Source organism: Lathamus discolor, chromosome 3, assembly GCF_037157495.1.
Source record: "Lathamus discolor isolate bLatDis1 chromosome 3, bLatDis1.hap1, whole genome shotgun sequence".
Classification (NCBI taxonomy): domain Eukaryota; kingdom Metazoa; phylum Chordata; class Aves; order Psittaciformes; family Psittacidae; genus Lathamus; species Lathamus discolor.
Genome location: NC_088886.1, coordinates 54,218,027 through 54,238,090, shown reverse-complemented (window position 1 = coordinate 54,238,090; position 20,064 = coordinate 54,218,027). Strand labels below are relative to the sequence as shown.

Sequence of the window (20,064 nt, the reverse complement as noted above, 5' to 3'; positions counted from 1 at the left end):
ACCCCACAACTTTACAACCTTCCACTCTCTAGGCTTCATAGCACCTCACCACTCTAGGTTAATCATTTCTCTGCCATTATCTGCCAAGAGTTCTTATCTCTTTTGCTGTCACTTTATAACAGGGTCCTCTTATCAAGCTGTACAAAATCACGTGACAGTACCAAACCTATCACAAGTTCCTATTCTTCTGATTAGAGACTATCATGAAATGGGATACACGGTTTACAGCAGGTCACTAATGCTGGAAAAAGTACAGAGTCCACTCAGAGACATGCTTGTTACTTTCTGAATTCTTGGATATTTTTTGTTGTTGTTGCTCATCGCGCCGACTTTCACTGAAGGTTATTATAGCCCGGGCCTCAAGGCCAGAAAAGCTTACAGGCTGCACCTCTTCTGTACTCAATGCTGTTCACCTTGCACCCAAGGGTACTGTATATTTACACATAATAATGTCTTCTGGTTCCCACACAGCCATCATACAGGAATCTATAAAACATGGACTTGCATCAGTTGGTAAGTAACAGTTTTCTGTTTTGAAGACTCCGCATAAATATGTTAAACTTTGGGCTGTCCAAACTGAAAAACTCATTACAATTGGGCAAGCCAACTAAACTGCTTAATCTGTACATGTATTCAGGTGAAAAAGAACTGTATGATACAACATAAAAATGTAAGAAAACATAGGATGATTCAATGAATAACAGTTTTCTCCAGAGATAATATGATTATCAAATACATACTCAGAAAACTAATGGTATCTTTATCTATTACAATTGCTCATAACTGTGAAATTGTGCATGTGTGAGTGTATAAACACTTGCAAAAATTAGATTTAAATTGCCTCTGGCCTGGCTATTCTTGCTGAAGAAAACCTCGGGAATGTTTTTGGTCTTTTCTCTGATACACATGTCAAATGCAGATTATTTTTTATAGCTGGAAATGCAGATATATCGTCATTCAGTGGGGGCGGGCTGGATAATAAAAGTTGGTTAAGGCTTCAGAGCAGCGAGGAAGTGAATACTTTCAGTAGCATATGGGAACAGCATCCGCTCCCCATTGGAAAGCCAGGAGGCGTGGGCTGCTCTGGCTTGCAGGCATTAGAGGCATTGCCCAGCAGCTGCCCCAGGTTATCAGGACTGCAGTGGCTGTGCCGAGCGCAGCGGGTGCCTGCCTCCGTTACCTCCCTGCCCTTCTCCCCACACTTCCTATCTTGGCTCATTCTGTCTCTCACCAGACATCAGGAGTGAGGCACCTTACCTTTGGCAAGGCAATAGCATCCCCTGCCTCATCAGGCTGTGCCCAGGTTGGGGCTGAAGAAGGCTTGCTAAGGGAAACCTCTCCTTCACGGAGTGGAAGGCTGTTCACAAACCAGCCCAGCAGAGCTGCAGGTTCCACATCCTGTAGCTTTGCAAGGTTGTACCTCAGCACAGCAGTTTATGGTAAGGATGAAAGAAGGGAGCTTTGGCTCATGTGTGGGAACCAGGACTCACTCTCCTCCTCTGGTCCCTAGGTGTGTCATCACATGGCAGGCGAGGCACTCACCCTGATGCTGGGTGTGATATGGGCACCTCACCACCAAGGGAGGCTTTGGGACTGTAGGGATGAAAGGTGCAGCAACAGCTGCAGGAAGTAGATTCAAACATAGCTGAAAACTGCTCTTAACCTCCTGGGTGGAGCTGCTGCTTCTCCTGGGGAAGAGAGAAGGGTGCCCACGGGAAGGGTTCCTACCTTGGACCTGGCCGTGTCCCAGGCAGCTGGCCCCTAGGGATTCCCTTCTCACACTCTTCACCTGCTCTATACCTCCAGGACAAGAAGGGTTCCCAGCAACATAGCGAGGTTTGATGGATGCAAATGGATAGCTGGAGTCCCATGGATCACACCACTAGACTCAGAGTCACCTGCCTCCTGGCCAGCTGTACCTGGTGGTAGCCCCACTCTGGGAGGGGTTCTCCTTAGAGAGAGTCTCAGGTCACTTCAGCAGTGTTGACAAGGTATCCACAACAGCCGGAGGGCACAGGGAGCTTCCAGGCTGTTGGACATGGCTGTGACCAGGGTCAAGCCACACCTGAATCAGGACAGCTGATCCCATCAAAGCCACAGAGAAGTCAAAGACAGAGATCCTCTGGTGCTTATCTATAGACGTGGGATGCTCCTTTACACAGCTCTGCCCCCAGAAACATATGGAAAATGGGGGCGAGGACAGCTTCCCAGCTGGGCCTTACTCTCTTGGGCCTTGCTCTGACTTGCTTTTTCTGGCTAACAGGAAGGGAAAGGTACTGGAGGGGGCCTCTGGTGCTCTGTTCTCCATGTGGGTTAGTAAAATAATAATACATCTCAAATATCTGAAAAGTGGTCACTTAGATACGGTTTCTCAGGGTGAAACACTACAACACAAATGGAAGGAAAAAGAAGAAAACATCAACCAAGGAAGTGCCATTTTCATGGTTTCCAAAAGACTAGCAAGTCTGGGTTCCCCAAAACCTGTGGATATGAGAAATAGATTGGCAGAAGACATAGGTTAGCAGGGTGCTTTTGTAACTATACCTCCACAACACACTTATACGTGTGCTGTATCATGGATATACCAGGACAGATGCATAAAGCATGGCATAGAAAAAGGAGGTCTAAATCCTGTGAAACTCTCTAAAATCCTGTGTGCTCTGGGCCAGCAGGAGAATTCTGCTCTTGTGCGACACTACATAATCACAGCCCATGGTGGCATCCCTGAAAATCGCACCTAACTCTGCATTGCAACTGACCACCATACATGTAAGGGTTAAACGTAAACAGCACTATCCTGAGGGCCTCTGCTAGGAAGTGGGGGAACCAAATAGGAAGCTTGATTCTGTTCTTATTTACACTTGGAGAGCAATTCTTTGGAAGGAAAAGCTGTCCTCCCAGGACATAAGTACTCCCATAAGTACAAGGAGCAGCAGGGCCAAGTGCTCTTACCAGTAAATCCCATCCCTGGCTTTTCACTTCTGTGAAGTCCTTCCCAACACCTCGTTTGCTTTTTCCTTTCTAACAGGAGGCCAAGAAGGTGTGCTTGTAAGCGCCTGCTTCCACAGCTTCCACAGTTCCTCACCCCACCTCAGGCCACTTGCTGTTGGAAGAGGTGCCCTTGTCAGGGAGTGCCTGCTTTGCAAAGGTGCACCCAGTGCATTCACCCATCTGGGGTTAAGTCAGTTTTTGGTATAAATCAGTGGTGTGTCACAGCAGGAATGACCTAGCTTTCTCCCAGCAAAGAGGACCTCATTCAGGTCCCATGAACAGAGACAAGACTCCATGATTTAAATAGCAGTGAATATGTCACTTGGAGACAAAACATAACCAGCCTGGAGTTGGAGTGTGAGTGGGCACTCCCTGTTGTTGATACTTGCTCTTGGGTTTACTCTCAGACAGTCAAAGTGGCAGCTGGAAAACACAAAATCTTATTAGTACATCCTATTTCCAGATAAAGAACATCATATGGACTGATGAAAATTTTTATGGATGTGCCACAATCTTTTTCTTCTATCACATTCCAGGGCAATACAAAGCTACTTGACTAGTTTCATTTTTCCTCTCATCAGCCCCTTAGTGTCATTAGGGACACTATGCAATTTTTATAAGCATTAGCTATGTTTATTTAACAAAAATAACTGTTTCATTAACTTGAAAAAATTGTTATATAAGAGGGAAAATAATCTACTTGTAGTCTCTTACTGTGAAATTTTTCAGCTTGTATAATGCTTACTGCCATCTTAATTTTAATGTATGTCCTCAGGCAGTGCACAGTATTATAATCAGTGCTCTTCAGTTTGCCAAGGTTTGTTTTTACATGTTGTTATTATTATCATTATTATTATTATGCATATATAATGAAATTTTGCATGATTAGCAAGGACAGCAAATATTATCTTTTAAAGCTTGGATTAGGATTTTGGCCAGCAATGATGCAGGCAAACCTTCTACAGGAGTGAACGCTTTGGACTGATTTTTTTATAACAGTGAACTTTTGTTGTTATTCTTTACTTTTATCAATTTTCTTTCCATTAAATACTTTTCCCATCATTATACTGCCAATGAGCTCTCTACAAAGGGGCAGTATTCACATTCACCCCTTATTTTTTCCAGTTAGTCCGATTTTAAATATCCAGTGCATGAGGCAAAGGAACAATGACGATGTCTGTAGTCCCCAGAGGGAAACCTCCAATGCCGACAAAACGCCTCTAACCACTCGTCCGTGTGGGTAATTTAAAGGTCAGGTCTCAAACTTGTCTTTAAATAGGGTGAAAGGGAAGAATTATCTGCACCAAGAGCTTCATTGGGGGGAAAACCATTACAACCTCTCAAGCTAAATTGTTATTAATATCTAGAGTTTACTCACACATTAAACGAGTACATTATACACATTACCTAGATATGCAAGCTTATCTATTAATATATATGAATACAATGAACAGACATGCATATGTACACAACCCTTATCAAGATTTCTCAGTATAAACTATGCCTAATTTATCTTCTCAGGGTTTGTTTTATGATTTTATGCTTATGTGTTGAGAAATCTTATATGAGATATATATATATATGAGCTTAAACTTTTTCGTGATAAAGATCAGCTGTCAAATTATTTTTAAATAAAGTCTTCCAAGTTAAAACCATAATTATTAGAGGGAAGAGGGGGAAGCAGACCTAAAACATTTGGTTTTTTGTTTTCCACCAACAGATCGTCAGTTGCCTCAGCGAAAGAAAATTCATTTTTAAGCCTGTCTGTACAGGATAGAAATCGATTATCTCTTACGATACAGACACTAGCGCTCAGCCCTGACAGGAGTCTTGCTTTAGATACAAATATATTTGAAGTTCTCTTCCCAGACCAAGCTCTAGGGTTTTTAATTATGTGTTCCAAAAGGGCAGCACAGGCAGAAACAAAAGAGCCTCATCAGAAGAGTAATAAACTGCCAGTGTTGGAGAGGGGCTGTGGGTTCTCGACTGAGGAGGGGAGAGCCGGCCCCGCCCGCAGCGTCCCTTCGGCCCAGCCCCGCGGCGACTCCCCCTGGCAGAGCTGCCGGCCGCGCCGCACCGCGGAGCCCAGCGCGGAGCAGCTGCTCCGCGCCTGGCCAGGCGGGCTCGAAGCCTCTGCTTTCGCGCTCGCCGCCTCGCCTCCTAGTAGGAGGGGGGAGCCGCCTCCCCCGCCTCAGGCAAGAGCGATTGGAAGGAGCGCGTTTTGCCGTCGCACCGTTAGCGGCAACAGGTCCTAGCAGTGCACGGCTAGGAGGCGTTTTCCCCGCGGAGCTCATGTAATTTAACGGGAAAACACACACATACATATCTAACAGAGTTCCAGCTTGCGAAACTGGATCTGTAAGTGTCCTAGTGGGTAAAGGATAAAGGCTGCCGCGTGGAAAAGGCTGCGGCTCGCTGCTGATGCCATTGACCCGGGAGCTCCTCTCCTCGCGGTCTCCGGACAATGCTCACCGCCTCCCCCCGTGCGCACCTCCCCGCTGCCTCAGCCCTTTCACGCCTTCCAGGTTGTTCAGCAACATCTCCGCCGGAAAGCTGCCGCCCCGAAACGAGCAGGGACAGGCGTCCCTGCGCTCCCGTGTGCCGCCCAGGGCACCGGGCGGGCCGAGGTGAAGCGTTACCACCCCTCACCGGTCTTTCCCTTCGCAGCAGATGAAAGGCAATCACGGCGGTGTTTTACCACCTACTTGGCCCGGCTCAGCCTTCGCTCCCGAGCCTCCTGTAGTTTCGCATCACGCCGCTGCCAGGTGTTTGTAAGGCAGCAGCGCACACCGGCGTGCGGCAGCAGCTCGGCCGGGCGTGAAATACAGCTTCTCGGGCAATAATTGCCTGTTTGAAAATGGTTCTCTGTGTTGGGCCAGAGAGGATCGACATCTCCGTAAGGCAAAGGGAATGATTCACAGCAGAAAAAAGGCAATAAGCTTTGGAAAGCGATCCTCTGTGGCGTGTGTTCTACTGCAGAAAGTATTTCAGCCTAAAGCACACATTCTGATTCGCTGCCAGTGGATAAAAAAAAAAAGTAGGAAAAAAAAAAGGGAAAAAAAGAAAAATAGTATTTTTGTGCTTGGGATTGATTGGATTGGGTTGGGGTTTTTTTCAGTTCTCTAGAGGGGCCAGTTTGCTTTCTAAAGCCTGAGTTGGAGCCACTAACAGCCTCCACTCAAAGTAATCCTTAGGAGTTAAAGCGGTATTTCCTCGGCACACTGATGAGAGAAGTCCGTTTGCTACAGGATTTGGAAGGTTTCGACGTACTCCCCAATTCGTACTGTAGGGGTGAGCTGTTTATAACAAGGTTCGGAGGGGGGGAATATATGAGACGAAAGGGAGGAGAGGAGGAAAGAAGATAAAACAAAGGGGGCGGGGGGGGGGGGGCAGAATAGAATAGAGCTTGTGTTGGATACACTTTTCCTGGTGTACACAGTCTCGTAAAGTTGAGCGTGAGGTGCGGGACGTGAAGCAGCAAACTCCGGTTACGAACTTTCCCCTCTGCCGAGGGGTCCCGTCCCGGCTGCGCTGCCCCGCGGCACTGCCCGGAGCAGCCCTGCGCCGTGCCCGCCTGTGCCAGGGGGTGTGTTCGGGGCCATGTCGCTGCGCCGGGGCAGGCTGAGTGGCGGGGACTCTCGCTCCGCGCTCGGCTGCAGGCACCGTTTTCAGCGAGCGATTGATCAGAGCAGTTCTGGGCTGGCGGCAAACGGGAATGCCCAGCGGGAGAGCAAGAGGGGCCAGGATGTGGCATTCTCTCCTCCTTAAATACTTCCCTCCAGGTCTTTTTGAGCGGCTCTGCATTTAGACTTCCCAGCAAAAAAGTTACAGCCCTCCATTTATTGATTTCTCCAGTTTGCTTCTGTGAAGTCTGTCTTGAACATTTCCCCAGAAAATTTCTCTTTCGCTAGTTTGCAGGGAAGATAAATCAAACTTTCCCCAGGTCACTTCCCGACACAAAGCTAGAAGGGAGCGTGCTATTTGTTGCTCATGGAGCAAACCCTCCAAGTCGGAAATGTCTCTGCTTAGGGAAGAAGGCTTTGAATTTTGCCCAGGTTCTTTGGCCTCATTGAAACTGTAAGAAATTGCAGCTTGCCTTGAAATACCATCACTCAGATCCTTACCTTGAAAACAAAGAAGTGGAAGAAGCTTCAGATTATTTAAAATTAGGCAGTGGGGTTTTAAATGTAAATGTACATACATTTAAACAGGGAAGTATAAAATATTCCAGGTCTTGCTCCTTGTACTAATCAAGGCTGTCGGAGGCTCCCCGAGCCATCATGTTTTATAATTATAATTACACGCGTCAATCAAGACCTTCAGGCAAAGTCAGAACAAGGCAGGCAAACTCAGTAGAGAAATCACATTGGAAAAAAAGTTTGGAGAACTTAGTAAGGAACAGAGAAGAGATTAGAAGAAAGGGTAATTAAGGTTGCTCAAGGCAATCGTGAGAGCTAGAACTCCATGTTTAATTAAATGTAGCCACAAGGAACCAGGTATCATTTATAATATGTACTGCCCTAAACTGTTACTTCGGAAAAATGTGGATGTGTAATAGCCACTCCAAAGTATATTTATCCATAGCTATTGCTCGCGGAGTGGCTTTGCGATGCGCAGTTTGAATTCTCTCCAAACTCTTCCCGGGCGGAATGCCATTAAGCCCACGAGTAGGAGCGAAGAGCCCCAGGAGCGACGCGAGGGCAGTGCCCGAGGGGGAGTGCTGGCCGGGAAAGCCCACCCTGCCCCGACTGCGCTCGGACGGGTTTCGCCTGCCCTGTACGGACGCTAGCTTTCTTTCCCCGGCTTTCCCCTATAACGCGGGTGCCTTTCCCGGAGCAGCAGCAACGAGCGCGGCGGCACGGAGCTCCCCGGTGGGGCGTCGTCAAACGGCGTGACCCCACAGGGTGGCGAGCGGGAGGGAAGGGATCGGCTCCTGCCCCGAAGCAGCCCAGCGGGCTGCAGGACCAAGGTTCGGCGGTGTCCTGCAGATGTGTGTTAAACTTCGACGGTCTGCAGTAAATGTGCTCTGACAATGCTTCTCCCGCGGGGGCAGGGCTGCGAGAAGGTGAAGCTCCTCTGTGAGCTGCCCCCGCGTCCTCTGGCCACCCATCGGGCCAGCGGTAGGCAGAAGCGGCCGGGCCACAGGCCTCGCGGCCCTGACCGGCTCCTCGTGGAGCCCGGAGGAGCGGAGCCGCCTCTGTGCTACGAGCGCCGCCGGTGCTGAGCCATCGGGGCTCGGCTCAGGGCTACACGGCGACGTCTGGGAGAGGGGTTGCGTTTAGCTGGTATATCTGGAACCAGCTTCCCAGGGCTGATACTTCTGCCTAGAAATGAGGCCATTCCCTTGGGATGGTTCTCAACCACCCGCCTTGGCCGTCAAGCGGACCGCTCCCGCAGCTCGCCATGGTGCTGTCCTAAAACTTACTCGCAGGCGAACTGCTAAACTGTGAAATCATAACTTGAGAAATAACGTGTTGATACAGATTAAGAAAAGTTCACCTGCTCGCCCTCCCGCTCGAAGAGGAATGGGGAAAATGTGGGAATGGAAGGAGCCCGAGAGGTCCAAGCCTTTCTACACTTTGGGTCCATACCCAGAATAGCAAAGCGTGCACAGAGAAGGAGATACACTTTCTGCTCCAGCGGTACTGGTGATGAGTTGGCTCGGCATCTGCACTGAGCTAAGCAAAGGTCCCTTCTTCCATTTACTGGATGTGAAAAGTTTGAAGCCGTATGAAAGAGCACGGCAGAGCTTGTCCCACTGCTAGTCACCTCGCGATCTCCAGAGGTGTTTAATAAGCTACAAGTGTCCGTTTTCACAAACTCTCTCCCAGTCGATGGGAAGTGCTACACCCTGCAATGCAGACAGTTCTGCGCCTCACTTTCAATCGGAAGCAATTTTCAACGCCAAATATTTTCAGCTCTTAATATACACAACGGAGACCGAAGTGTCAGAGGGGTACGGGCAGCCCGGGCGTGGAGCTCGGATGCTTTCGAAGGCGCAAATACCACTCATCCCACACCACCGAACCTGCGCGCCGTAACGGGAGCGCAGCGGAGCCCCTGGCCGCCCTCGGCGCAGGAAGGGCAGCGGGGCCGGACAGACCGCCGGCCCCGGCCTGGCTCGCAGAGCAGCTCGGCCCCCCCCGCCGCCGGCCCACGCCACACAAGGCCTCGGGGCCGCCAGACTCTCGCCGCTGAGGCACCCGCTTGCTAGAAACGAGTTATTTGGGACAACTTGGAAACAAGGGCCGCTTGCTGCGCCGTGAGCCGGGAAAGGACGGCTCTTACCCAAGCGGAGGCTCTGCCAGGGCATTGGCTACTGTGCAAACGATGCAACTGGAACAGGCAGATTTCGCAAGTTTAGGGGAGGGAGACCCAAACCACCAGAATAGGTACAGGGAGCTCCAGCCCTCTTTTGTCAGGCTCCAGGGCTGCGCGACGGCAACGTGGCCGCAAGGGCTGGAGTTCTCCAAGCGCTAAGGTTTCCGCTGTCTACCCCCGCCCGCTAGGAGGGAAGGCGAGGCCCGGTGTCCCCACAGCCTCCGCGGCTCGGACGGGGAGAATTGTTCATACGACCTCAAGGAAGCTGGAGCTCATCTCCCCTCATGCAGGGAGGAACACTACGGGCTGCTGGCCCGTCGGGCTCCGCCGGGGAGAGGAGGAGTGGCTGCAACCCAGGCCCCCACCCCGCAGCCCGGTGTAACAACCGGGCAGGGGTGTATGCTCTGGGCAAGTCTGCGTGATCCTGTGCATGTGTGGGGCGTGTGTGTGCGCGGAGGGTGTTGCTCATCCCGCCTCTGTCTTATTGGCTGCAAGGGCGGTGTCGGGCTCCCCGCTTCGCCGGAGCCCCCGGCACCCTGCAGTCCCCTGGCTCCGGGAGCGCCTCCCCGCGGGTGCGGGGCTAAAGGTCCCGACTCGGCACCTCCACACTTGTAGCGGGGGAAGAGGGGGAGGAGGAGGAGGAGGAAGAAAGGGAGGAGGGGGCCGGGGGTGGGAACCCTGTCCAGCAGCACCAGCGGCGGCAGAGCGCTTCTGTGCACTGTGCCGCTCCGCATGGATCGGGGCGCCGGGCTGCCGCCGCGCTGAGTCCCGGGCGGAGCTGCTGCGGGCTCCCGGGGTTCCTCCTTCCTCCCCGGTACCCCCAGGTCTTCCTCCTCCTCCTGTCTTCTCCGCCCCCGCCGCCTGCAGCCCGACTAACGCTCCGCGGATCCCCCAGCCGCGGGCACCCGGCGGCTGTTCCCGGCGGCCGGGTCTGCTCCCTGCTCCCGTTGTAGCAGGGCAAGGGCTGGCGTGGAGCAGAGGGAGGGAAGAGGAGGAGGAGGAAGAGGCAGCGGCCGCAGCGCGCCCCTTGCTCCAGCTAAATCTCTGCTGCCGTGTCCAGGTGCTGGTGTCGCGGACGGACACGGAGCCCCCAGCCCGGCCCGCAGCCGCCTTGTCATGCTGCCCAAAGTGGAGACGGAGGCCCTGGGACTCGCACGGTCGAATGGGGAACAGGGGCAGATGCCGGAAAACATGCAAGGTAAGGGGGGAAAGGCACGGCGCTCCCCCTCCGCGCACGCTCGGGCTCCCTTCAGCAAGCCGCCCCTTCGTCCTGCCAAAAAAGTTTACGGCTACTGCCTGCGAGCTTCCCCGCTGCCACCTCCGCCCTGCCCAGCGCCCAGCCGAGCCCCTGCTTTTGTGCGCCAACTTCCAGCGTGGCTCGACAGGGCACCGGGGACCGGATCACCAGCGCCAAAGCTATGGCAAGGCCCCGGCCAGGAGGTGCAGTCGCGGCCGGGGAGCCGTCAAGCATCTGGCTGGCGGGAGCAGAGGGGTTACGGACGCCCCGCCGGTCACCGGCCCTGCTGTAGATCCGGGGGACTCGGTCTAGTCGCCGGTCATGGCAAAACTGACTAGAAGTTTATGGCAGGGGGAGTTAAGCGGGAAAGTCCTGCCGAGCACCTTCGTGTGCCACACATGTCCCGAAACGGGTCCCGAGGACTCTGTCCCGCGTGTGGGACTCCCGCAGGCACAGCACATGTGGCAGCGGCAGCGGAGCCAAACTTGGCAGCAGACAGCATTGGGTTTGAGCCCCTGCGGGATCCTCGGTAAGGTAGCGGGATGCCCGAGCTGGGATGGGGCTGGAAATGCCTCTGCGGGGCGGGACGGGGCTGTTCCCGGTGCCCTGCTCCGGGTCACAGCGCTGCACCCTCTCCCAGGGCCGCCGCGGGGTGTCAGCTCCCTGCCTCGGAGCCGGCCGCCCCGTACGCGGGCAGTGCCTGCCCCGCCCCGGGCCTCTCCCTGTCCAGAAACTCCTGTCCCCACTGCTCTTTCGAAATTGTCCTTCCCGGGAGTCTGCTGGCAACCAGAGGCGGGGTGGGCTGGCAGCTTTGGAGATGCTGGGGGCGTCCCGCCCACCCCTTTGCTCGCAGTGGAGGAGGCTCCGTACCAGGGCACGGCGCACGGAAAACCCCTGCTTTCCCACTTGGCTTTTCCTGCGAGGAGGGGGGAACTTTGTCCCAGGGCTGGGCCCTGGAGCCGCGGATGCGAGCAGAGGGGAGGGCTAGGCCCTCCTACTCCGCGTGCGGTAGCCCCGAATCCGCCCCACGCCGCTGGCAAGCGGTGATCCCCGATCCCCGTCCGCCCCGAGGTCGTTCTGGAAACGTTTTCCCGGCTGCGTGCTGGTGGATCAATGTTCCCCGCTTCCTCCGGCAGCTGTCCCGATCGCCGGGCGCAGCCCCCTTACCCTTACGGAGTGGCGGCCGATCCGGGGGCTTTGGGAGGACTCTGAACGCCCCTGTGCTCCCGAACGGCGGCAGCCGCGAGGTTATCGGCAAAGAGGCGACATCCTAAGCGGTGCCGCTGAGATGCCCGGCGCTTCTGGCCTTGGCCAGGAGCCCTCCGTGCCTCTGGGCTTGACGAGCAGATCGGAGGTTTAACAGCAGGGAACGGGTAGAAAACCGGCCCCGCGGTGAGCGGCGTGGTTTCTTTTGGGAAGTAACCAGAGTGCCTGACTGGGCTCTTTGTGGGTGAACCCGGCTCAAGTGACCGCGCTCTGTACCTTCATTCAGCTTATTTTACCTCCCCGCTCCCCCTGAAGCCCGGCTCCTCCCTTCCCCGGGCGGCAGAAACTTCAGGCGCCCCTGGCGCGCAGGTTCCGCCCTCCCCTGGTACCGGGGGACGCCGGCTGGGCAGCCCCGACTGCATCCCCCGCGGCCGGTGACCCCGGCCAGCCACGTCTCTGCTGACCCGCGGAGAGCCGAAAAGCGTCTCTCTCGCAGCCGAGGGAGCGGCGGCTGCAAACCCCGGGGGCTCCGGCCACGGAGTGCTCACCACCGGCCCGGTAGCGGGAGGGAGAACTGCCTCCGAGGGGAGGTTGTCACCCCCAGACGAGTTTGGGGGCGCGGAGGGCGCTGCTTTAACGGGGTTTTGCAAGTAAGTAACTTGCATTTAACGCGGCGCAAAAGTGCTGGGTCTGTAAGATACAAGTTTAGGCTAAGTAAATATTTGCAGGCTGATGTTGAAAGAAAATTTTAAAGGAAACAAACTGAGTTACTTTAAATACACAAGTGACAATCTTTTCGTTCTGCTTTTTTCAAGCTTCCCCCGATCATTTTCGGATTTAAATGAGTTAATTTATTTTGCGATTCCATGAAGTACGGAATAGGTTAAGAGCACTCAGTAAATATAAATATTTAGAACATAAAATTGAAGAGCTGAGGGGTTTTGTTCCACTTGTTAAGTATGATGCAGATTTGCCGTTGATGAAAAGTTGCATGTCTCAGTGCAAGCTATGTTTTTTAAAAATAAAACCCTTTTTTCCCTCCAGTCTGCAGTGCTTTCTCTGTGTGAGAACAGTTGCAGAATATTTGAGCTATTAATGTAGATTCTAATTCAATGTGCTATTTCTCCTTTCCCCAGTGTCTCAGTTTAAAATGGTGAATTACTCTTATGATGAAGACCTTGAGGAACTGTGTCCGGTCTGTGGAGATAAAGTGTCTGGGTACCATTATGGACTTCTCACCTGTGAAAGCTGCAAGGTTCTGTACTGATTACTTCATATGAACACAAGTACAGCACCCCCTACCCCCCCCCCAAAAAAAAAACAAAACCCAGCAACCTAACTTTCAAGTATAAGCAGAAAAAATTGATGTTAAACCAGATGTGCAATAATTTGGGTTCTTTTGATACTTTTTTTGTTACAATCATACAAAAAAATTAACCATGAAAAAGCTTTAGGACTTAGAAAGATCTTGAAGAAACCTCATCTGCACAAATAGAAACAACTTGGACTGTTATGCACTGTAGTTTTGTCATTGCTTTTCAGCATTTTGCTGTTGTGGAGTGTAGTTCTACAACAACTTTCATTCCTACCTGTCCCAAATACGGATTTTAGGTGATTTATATACATTCAGAGCATTTCTGTTCCTGGAGGGTAAAGTACGCAAACTATCCTTCTCCTATAGCTTTGACAAATCTAATGCAGATTTCTTAACATTTTTTCGTCCTTCAGTGTTACAAAGGCCAGTTCTGTGGCTATAATGACCATGCACTTTTTTTTCATACAACCTGTAACTGTCAGAGCTCACTTGACACACAAAAGTCAAGTAGCTAATGATTTGGTTTAGATTGTTCATTAATTTTGAGAATTAAATATTCTTAAATGCAACTTATCATATTGGAAGATAAATATCTGCATGTTTCTATTATTCTAAAGCGTTTAAGTACTTATAATTTATGGCAGGTCAAATTTGTAATGTAAAATATTTTCAAAGTTCTTTATGGTTGTTGAAGTAATGTGCTGTAAAGGAAACTCCTTCACCAAAATAATGCATTTAAAAATATCTAGCTGCATGAAAAACTTAACTTTGCACATTTTATTTGCACTAAAAAATAATCAATGAGAAATGAACAACAAGCACTTATTATGCCTCTAGTGTGCACCACTGGGGTGTACAGTAGCCAGTCATACTCTGTATTTCTGTTATCTTTGCAACAGTGTCCCTACTTATTTAATGTAAAACTCCTTTACAGAAAAGACTTTAATCATTTTGTAATGATTAAAGAATACAAAAGGCACTGGTCAACCTCACTGTTTCTGCTACAGCTGTTAGGGGCACAGGAGTCTATAGCCAGTCTAATAAAGCTTTGACACCAGTCTATAGAACAAAGCACAGACACGAGATAATCTCCAATATTGTTTAGTGTTTTTCTCCTGGGTATATCTCACTGTAAGTTAAAATAAACTATGTAACTTTGTAAGTGCTTGAGTGGTGTATGAAAAATAAGTTACAATGATTTCCATGAAATTAAATGACGAACCACACTATCCAAGTCAAACAGGCTAACTTTTCTGTCTGTCACACAGGGATTCTTTAAGCGAACAGTCCAGAATAACAAAAGGTACACGTGTATAGAAAACCAGAATTGCCAGATTGACAAAACACAGAGAAAACGATGCCCTTACTGTCGATTTCAAAAATGTCTAAGTGTCGGAATGAAATTGGAAGGTAAGAGCTACAGTCTTTCTGTACTTTCAACTATGCTATAGATTATTTTTTAAAATTATAGGATTATGTATGTTATTACGTGCTATTTTGTTTAATAAATGGTATGTATTTATCATGGGTTTAAAAAGATAGCAAAAGGTGAAATTGCTCAGTGAAATTGTTTCTTTATTAAAAACTAATGACTAAAGAGTAAATCACCAACAAGTAGTCAAAACCGTAATCCATTTTTTCATAAATTTATGTAATTTAATATTTTATGGTTTTAGAGTTGGTGAATGAATTGATCTAGATACAATAGCTTTGCATCTTTTTAAATTGATTTAATTTAGTTTAAACATAAAGTATGCAAGAAGTGTCCAGATTAGGAAAAAAAAAAGTCATCGCTATGGAGAGTGATCTGATTTTATTTATCTTTTATCTAGGTTTATGTATATATATATATATATATTTATATGTGTACATATATGTGTGTATTCTGCTGACAATAAGGAAAAAAAAAAAAAAGAGAGAAAATGAAGGGTTTTCCTCACACCAACTTGCCTTTGAGATTAAGGAACCAAATAATCTCTGAAGTTGTGTCCTATATTTTTGTGATGCTACACCTGAGATGCTATTACAAATGAAAGAGAATAAGGCATTTTGAAGTATGCTTTTTGATTTCATTTCACTTTCTCATGTACAGAGAACAATGAAAAGTGTACAATACCCTTTGAGATAACTGAAACAAAATTATCAACTCAAATCTGAGAATCACACAGAGTTCATTCTAACTTTGGTATCTAAAATATTAAAACTCAGATGTCTCAGCAAATAACGTTTCTGCTTGACCAAAGACAAGCTCCTAAATTCCTTAGCCTTACAATTGTACTGAAATGGCATTCACCCTAGACGCTTAACCAGGAAAAATCAGGCCAAGGAGGGAAACCATAAACCGCTAAGGCAACTATAAAGGATAAGACCCAATCGCCTGAGTGTGGCAAAGGAAAGCTGTTGATAAAACTGAAGATGAACAGAAAAATCAGCCTTCTGCATTTTGATGGATTCAATACTATTCTATTCGCCCGCAGAACTGAGCTAGCATGGACACACTACACTACACTACACATCCTGAATCACTCCATGTCCTTCCACATTCAAATAGTATAACAAGACATTTGAAATCCTTTTCTTATTGTTGATACTCAGAATAAGGATAAAATACATTTACCTAGTCCTACTTAACTCCTCTCAACTGCTGGCAATGATATAGGACCAAATTTTGCCTTCTGTTATTATACGCAATTCACCTTAATTTCTATAGGAGTTATGCTAAAGCATTTACTACTCCAATTTGGCTCACAAATTTTAATTATAGAATACCTGGAGGAATATTGTTTAAAGTTAAGTGCATTTACTAGGATGGTGATTTAATGAATTTCCTGCATTTTGCTCAAAATCAACATTCAACAGCAATATTAGCAGCAGTGTTTTTACTACAAATTTAAGCAAAGTGCTTGTAGTTTTAAAGATACTCTAGAAAATGTACTTTAGCTTCCTTATCAACACATCCATAGAAGTTCTTTTCCTTTGTTTAGAAAATTGGAAGAACATGTGCTTCCATAATTGTAAATACTTGTGACATTTATATGTGTATTTCCCTGATAGTGATATATATAGCCTTAAAGTCTAGTTCATAAATTACCATGGACCAGAAAAATCATTAAACGTTAAAGTCCTTATGATAATGTACAGTATTATGCGTATCTAGCATTCATAATAAATTTTTAATGTTCTACTAATCCCTAAGATAAAAAGCTCAAGAACTTAACCTCCAGCAATCTCAGCAGTCTCAACATGTCACCAGGCTGTCAAAGGTTCCTCTTTCAATCTAATTGCCATTGGGCAAGGTGGGCTTGGCGAGAGCTCCTTGCTAGTCCATTGTATATACACCATGGTGACAGACACTGCTGTGACACAGACCACCAGTATGACTCCCAAGGCAGCTGTTGAGGTGGATTTGTTTTAATTATTTCTAATTCCAGAGATATTACAAGCCAGAACAATGTCAATAGTTTATTTCATTTCCATCTTCTGTGTGGAAGGCAGCAAGCTGACAGCTTTCTCTGCAATTCCAACTGCAGCTAAACATTTCTACAGAACTGTTTACCTAACTAGAAATCTCTAAGTTTTATACCAACCTGAACAGAATCATCAAAAGGAAGTATTTCCTTTTTGCAAAGAAAAATGTGTTCCCCTTTGTGACTACTGAACATATCACAATTTACATTTCAGATGTTTTGCTGCGGTGGAAGGCAGTAATGGAATGATTATTATGAGACAATGTGGTCCACTGGATACGTCTCAGACAAATTCTGGACATCAGCCCTTGTTTCTTAATGACATAGTAGCTTGACATAAACCCAAATATACACTGAGATCTCCACATGATCCCATAGCAGGTGTGAAATTCCTGTAGCCAAGCATTGTGTTTGTCCCTGTGTCCTAATCAATGTAAAGAGAAGTCCTTTTATTTTAGTAATTTATGCATGTGATATTTAAATTACCAGAAAAAGAGTGGCATTTGTTAAGTAAAAATAAACCTTTTTCTTTAGGAATAAAAGTGCAACTTTGAATTTGAGGAAAAAAATATTTTAAAAAAAGACGAGCTACATTTTTTTACATTTCCCCTCTGTCCTAATGTATGTTTCATTAAAGAATGTTGATTCCAAGATTTAATTGTGAATTACTTTCTCCTCTCCCCTGACAGCTGTACGAGCTGACCGAATGCGTGGCGGTCGAAACAAGTTTGGACCAATGTACAAGAGAGACAGGGCACTGAAGCAGCAGAAGAAAGCTCTTATTCGAGCAAATGGACTTAAACTGGAAGCCATGACTCAGGTGATTCAAGCAATGCCGACTGACCTGACAATATCCTCTGCAATCCAGAACATCCATTCTGCTTCCAAGGGCCTACCTCTGAACCATACTGCCTTGCCTCCTACAGACTATGACCGAAGTCCCTTTGTAACCTCTCCAATTAGTATGACAATGCCACCCCATGGTAGTTTGCAAGGTTACCAAACCTATGGCCATTTTCCAAGCCGTGCTATCAAGTCCGAGTACCCTGACCCTTACACTAGTTCACCAGAGTCAATAATGGGCTACTCATACATGGATAGTTATCAAACAAGCTCACCAGCAAGTATTCCACATCTGATATTGGAACTCCTGAAATGTGAGCCAGATGAGCCGCAAGTCCAAGCTAAGATCATGGCATATCTTCAGCAAGAGCAAGCTAACAGAAGCAAACATGAGAAGCTCAACACATTTGGGCTTATGTGCAAAATGGCTGACCAAACCCTCTTCTCCATTGTTGAGTGGGCTAGGAGTAGCATCTTTTTTAGAGAACTTAAGGTAGGTAACAATCTTACATTCTATTGTCATTCAATCAAGAAAAAGATTACCATTTGTTACAATATTGTACTTCAAGTAAAAAAGCATGGTTTATCTTTTCTTCCATCTGCCCCGTCTCATTGTTAATCTACATCACTTGAAGTAGGCAGACTATTATGAAAAGAAACTTGTAGCTGTCTTCCACCTGAGCCTGTAATTAGCTGTAGCAGAGAGATTCAAGTTTCAGTTCAGCTCTTCTGTGCTTTACTATTTATCACAACTGTTATTAACCTCCACAGAGCCTTGTATAAATTTTATTCCTCCCCTGTCAGTACTGCTCACTGTCTGGTTTGAATTCAGAGTTGTAAGCATGCCTGTTCCATCGTTCCACATTCATTTATGTAATTATTTCATTACTTCATTTACCATAGGAGGGAAAGCCATTTCTGTCCATCTCTATATACTCATTAGACAAATCCATATTTGAAATATTTACTTTCTCAACAAGATACTATTTTGTGCATTCTTGTGTGTCTAGTTAACTGTGAATGCTGAATACTAAGAAGGGTATACACAGAATAGAAAGCAAGGAGGAAGAAGAAACCGTAAAGACTCCTTTTGGTTTTCATCACCATTGATATATGGGGGATTCCTTTAGTCTAGGCTGGCTACAATGACCTTTAGGCTCTTAATCTTGTTGAAGCACCCAGCAAACACCTATGCACAGGGCTCTGGTGGCCAGAAATCCTCCCATTTGCATTTTTCAGATTTTTTTTCTTAAGGCAATTTTGTTGTATGTTGTGGTCAGGTCTGAAATTTTAAGCTAGAAATTTGGGATCGGACAGTAAGAAATAAACTGCCACTTTTAACCACTCTCTTGATACAGAAATTAGCTTGGGAATTAATAAAATATCTTCTGTCTCAAAACCCCCTCAAGATGAGCTCATATCACATCTGAATTTCCCTATTATATTGCTAGTTACCAAATCTGTGTCTTACACAGATGTTCTTGCCATGACTCTTTGCTGCTGAAATCTGTAAAGTTTTGTGACAACCCATAATTTCTTGCTGACTATTGTCAAGCTAAGGGAAAATAATACAGTATCCTAATACAACAGTTACTGTAGAAGTTCACTGAGAATTGAATCTACATGAATCATGAGCACAGAAGGGAGATCCCATTAAAAAGCTGCAATCAGGATGCTTGCCAAAACAGTATTTCTGTCATAACCGTAATGATACAGACACATGAAATAACCCCTGATTACAAGAGTATGTATTGCACACAAAACTCAAAATTTCTCTCTAGTTTTTCATGAGAATGACCATAGGAACCATTAAACACTCAGTCTATACAAATACAAAGAAGGGAGAAGCTTACTCAGGGGTGGGGTAAATGGATTGGAGAGAGGAAAAGAATGTCACACCTTTGCTAAGTTGTTTACAATTTTATATCAAGCTATAAGTCATGCTACTCATTTTAAATAACTTAAAAATTAAAATTACCAATAGGCTATGCTCTAAATATCAGGGAACAGATTTTTCTACCCATACATTGGTGAGTACTTTAGTCGAGAGTAACCATGTTAAAAATCACTGAGACTTGCAAACCAAGATGCTCTTAAGTGTAAGAATTTTGAAATTACCTGCCTTCAAATGCTATTTCTGATTAAAGTTAATATAGTAACAGATATTCAAGCAACATTTAGTATTTATGGTTCTATGGCAGATTTTATAAGCATCCTATACTGGGAATAGTTTCAGAGGTGGTCGTCACCTCCAACCTCAGCCTGGATAATATTCTTCAACCAACATATGTTTACTAGTATGGACACAAAAACCTGCAGAAATTTATTTAAGGAAAATGCTGACCAATTTCTCCTGGCTCTGGATGTATATATATCATAGAATCATAGAATAGTTAGGGTTGGAAAGGACCTCAAGATCATCTAGTTCCAACCCCCCAGCCATGGGCATGGACACCTCACACTAAACCGTCCCACCCAAGGCTTCCTCCAACCTGACCTTGGACACCGCCAGGGATGGAGCACTCACAACCTTCCTGGGCAACCCATTCCAGTGCCTCACCACCCTAACAGGAAAGAATTTCCTCCTTATACCCAATCTAAACTTCCCCTGCTTAAGTTTTAACCCATTACCCCTTGTCACTACAGTCCCTGATGAAGAGTCCCTCCCCAGCATCCCTGTACAC

General features: G+C 47.1%; 1 protein-coding gene across 3 annotated transcripts in view; it reads left to right on the top strand.

The window, feature by feature from the left end:
* Positions 1 to 201: 201 nt before the first annotated feature.
* NR5A2 (nuclear receptor subfamily 5 group A member 2) overlaps positions 202 to 20,064 on the top strand; it is a 96,018-nt gene continuing 76,155 nt past the window's right edge. The window contains exons 1-5 of one of the 3 annotated variants that reach the window (XM_065675275.1): positions 202 to 513; positions 10,373 to 10,510; positions 12,892 to 13,010; positions 14,339 to 14,480; positions 17,227 to 17,873. In XM_065675275.1, the coding sequence (XP_065531347.1) occupies positions 450 to 513; positions 10,373 to 10,510; positions 12,892 to 13,010; positions 14,339 to 14,480; positions 17,227 to 17,873 (1,110 nt within the window). In that variant the 5' untranslated portion in view covers positions 202 to 449. Of the gene's footprint in view, positions 514 to 9,438; positions 9,721 to 9,830; positions 9,899 to 10,372; positions 10,511 to 12,891; positions 13,011 to 14,338; positions 14,481 to 17,226; positions 17,874 to 20,064 lie in introns of those variants that run through there. The other 2 variants (XM_065675274.1, XM_065675277.1) reach the window with 2 other exon arrangements.